Source organism: Mus pahari, chromosome 12, assembly GCF_900095145.1.
Source record: "Mus pahari chromosome 12, PAHARI_EIJ_v1.1, whole genome shotgun sequence".
Taxonomy (NCBI): Eukaryota; Metazoa; Chordata; class Mammalia; order Rodentia; family Muridae; genus Mus; species Mus pahari.
The window spans coordinates 16,207,101-16,210,278 of NC_034601.1; the positions used below are offsets into that span (position 1 = coordinate 16,207,101).

A 3,178-nucleotide genomic window follows, 5' to 3' on the forward strand; every position below is an offset into this window, starting at 1 on the left:
AAAAAAAAAAAAAGGAAACAGGATCAGGGCCTTCAGTCTGGCTCTGTGGATCAAAGCACCTGCCCCCAAGCCTGATGCATGAGTTTGATCACTGGGACCCAGGTGATAGGAAGACAACGGACTCCCACTAGTTATTTTCATATTTCCTCTCAGCCCATGCACATGTAAATGAATAAATAAGCTGAAAATTTAAAAAAGAAAGGGCTGGAGGTACAGCCCAGTGAATTGCTCTTGCAGAGTGGTCAAATTCCGTACCAGCACCCATGTTAGGCAGGTCACAACTGTCTGCAGCTTTCAACTCCTGGTGGATCCAACCCTTCTGGACCCTCTGGATACCTGCACAGATAGACACCTCCACATAGACACGTAACAAAATAAGCTGAGCCGGGCGTGGTGGCGCACACCTTTAATCCCAGCACTTGGGAGGCAGAGGCAGGCGGATTTCTTCTGAGTTCGAGGACAGCCAGGGCTATACAGAGAAACCCTGTCTCGAAAAACAAAAAAAAAAAAGAAAAGAAAAGAAAAGAAAAAAACCAGCTGAAAGATATACAGGGTCTGACTTGAAAGCCAACTTAGTGAACTTTATATGGGGTTTCTTTTCATAGTTGGGAGACAGTAATGTGGATTTGAGTGGTTTTTGTAGCTAGTTCTCATTTATGTTGAAAGAAAAAACTCTGAACTTTATTGGTTTTGAGACAGACAGTCTTAGGTAGTTCTAAGTTGGCCTGAAACTTGTCATGTAAACCAGGCTAGTCTTAAACTTGCAGTGTCCCCTGCCTCTTATTGCTGGAATTACAAGCGTATGTTAGCATGCTAAGCTTTCAGCCGTATCTAAAAACATTTCCCATTAGGAAGATCTTACATATATACTTCCAATACATGTATAGTTGTATATATGTGTGCATGATTAAACATAGTCACCATTGATACGTTTAAAAGGAACAAGTGGGAATTGGGGATGTTACAAATTTACCCCACTTTGGAAACAATTGCTTTAGGGAATTTTTTATTTCTCTAAGGCTGGATATTATTTTTGTTATGGTTGCCCCTTACAAAGGGCTGAGTTAGGAATTTGAGTCAGCTTAAGTGGACCAATTTGAAAAACCCTGTTTATTCCCTGCCAAAGAGCTGATTGTGTCTCAAGTTGAGGGTGTGTGCATGTGTTGCTGTGTGTGTGTGTGTGTGTGTGTGTGTGTGTGTGTGTGTGTGTGTGTGAATGCCTTGTGGGGTAGAGCAGGTACTTGGTAGCGAGTGTAGAGAGGAAGGAGTTCCTTTCTACAAGGTGTGTGTGTCTGTGAGGAATTCTTGTAAACGCAGTTCAAACTGGTTCCCCTGCTTTGACAGACACCTAATTCCCTGGGGAGGCGGGCAGGGCAGGGCAAGGGGCCGGCTGTGTATGATGAGAGGTTCTGCAGTGGGAGGTGTCCAAGCACATATTAGTGTATGTTTGGATCTTGAAGCTGTCACGAATCTTTTCTGTCCTTCGTCCCCCAAGCTGGAGCCTATTATCCAGCCCAAGGTGTGCAGCAGTTTCCTGCTAGTGTGGCTCCGGCCCCAGTTTTGATGAACCAGCCACCCCAGATTGCTCCTAAGAGGGAACGGAAAACTGTAAGTAGCACCTAGGAGCTCTGGGACACTTGGAAAGGGACACTCATGGTGTGGTGTTGGCTGGGATGTTGCGCCTGTGGGAGCAAAACTTCATAGACCTCTGAATGTAAGCAGAGAATAAGGTCTGTGGAGGAAGTCCCTTGTAAGGGGATTGTAGTGTAGAAGAACTCAGAAGTAGACTATTGAGCAGCAGGGAAATTCATTCCTAAGAGACTTGGCTTCTAGTAGGTTCACAAGATGTATGATTGTTTTGGGGGTGATGGTGGTTAGCTTTGGAAATGGTTTGTTTTCTGTGCTCCTAACTCGTTGGTCCTAGGAGCTCTGGAGGCCTACGCCTCTGCTCAGTCCTCAAGCCCTGGGCATGGTGCCCAGAATTGGGTGCCAGGGCTGGGGAAGCCGCTGAGTCACCCTGACTCCACCCACTGCATCTGGGCCCTACCCCTAGAGATCAGGCCGACTAGCCACAAGTGAGCTAGCCGGATGCTTGATGGGGGTCTTTAGCCCTAGGGTGTTTGGCTATTGACTTAGAGATTGCTGGTGGGTAGAGGGGAGGGAGGGGCATTGTGATGCACTGGGCTGCTCTGTGAGGTCAAGAGTCTTGGGGTGGGGGCTAGGGCAGCGACTACAAGAGCAGCCGGATGGGTTGACAGTAGAACTCATGGGGTTTCTGGCACCCACCCACCTGCTTCCCAGTAGGGGTGGGAGGTTGGCCCAGAGTGTTAGGAGGGGGACAGGGTGGAGAGGTGGGCTCCTTCTGCTTCCCACTCATCCTATAGCTTTTTTTCCCCAGATCCGAATTCGAGACCCAAACCAAGGAGGGAAGGATATCACAGAAGAGATCATGTCTGGGGCCCGCACTGCCTCCACACCCACTCCTCCCCAGGTACTGTCATAGCTTTGAGTGATACCTTGGTTTGGACAGCTATTCTGCCCTAGATTCCGAAGTCACTTGATCTTTTCCTTCATCTTAGGGGTTTATTTCCCATTTCCCTGCTTTCCTGGATTTCTAGGCAGAGAGAGCTAAAGTAGAAATGACTATAGTAAAGAAGGGTGTGGGACTCTTCAGTGCAAACTTATAACGCTTTGTGTCCTGCAGACGGGAGGCAGTCTGGAGCCTCAACCCAATGGGGAGTCGCCTCAGGTTGCTGTCATTATCCGGCCAGGTAAGGAAGGCAGTGGCACAACCTTTATGGGGTAATTGGGGAGTATGAGGATTTACACTTGAAGGAGTGATTCAAACTGAGTACCAGTGAATGACTTAGGTTCCCTGTAGTGGGTTTGAAGTTGCACTGTTTGGATGAGAGATGAGAACAGTCAAGGTGGGAGAAGGTTGGGATGTGTTTTGTTAAATTGGATGTAAGCTTCACTAAGAGGAAGAACAAGAATAGTGAAGGACTTGCTGTCATGCATTCATTCTTCCTGCAGATGACCGGTCACAGGGAGCAGCCATTGGGGGGCGGCCAGAACTGCCTGGCCCAGAGCATAGCCCTGGCACAGAATCTCAGCCTTCGTCGCCTTCTCCAACCCCATCACCACCCCCAATTTTGGAGCCGGGGTCTGAGTCTAATCT

General features: G+C 48.1%; 1 protein-coding gene across 1 annotated transcript in view; it reads left to right on the forward strand.

Moving 5' to 3' along the window:
* The window catches only part of Eif4g1 (eukaryotic translation initiation factor 4 gamma 1), a 20,060-nt gene that overhangs the window by 3,419 nt on the left and 13,463 nt on the right, over positions 1–3,178 (forward strand). Inside the window, exons 7-10 of the mRNA XM_029544750.1 lie at positions 1,496–1,608; positions 2,399–2,491; positions 2,705–2,771; positions 3,034–3,173. Of these exons, the coding sequence (XP_029400610.1) occupies positions 1,496–1,608; positions 2,399–2,491; positions 2,705–2,771; positions 3,034–3,173 (413 nt within the window). The remainder of the gene's footprint in view (positions 1–1,495; positions 1,609–2,398; positions 2,492–2,704; positions 2,772–3,033; positions 3,174–3,178) is intronic.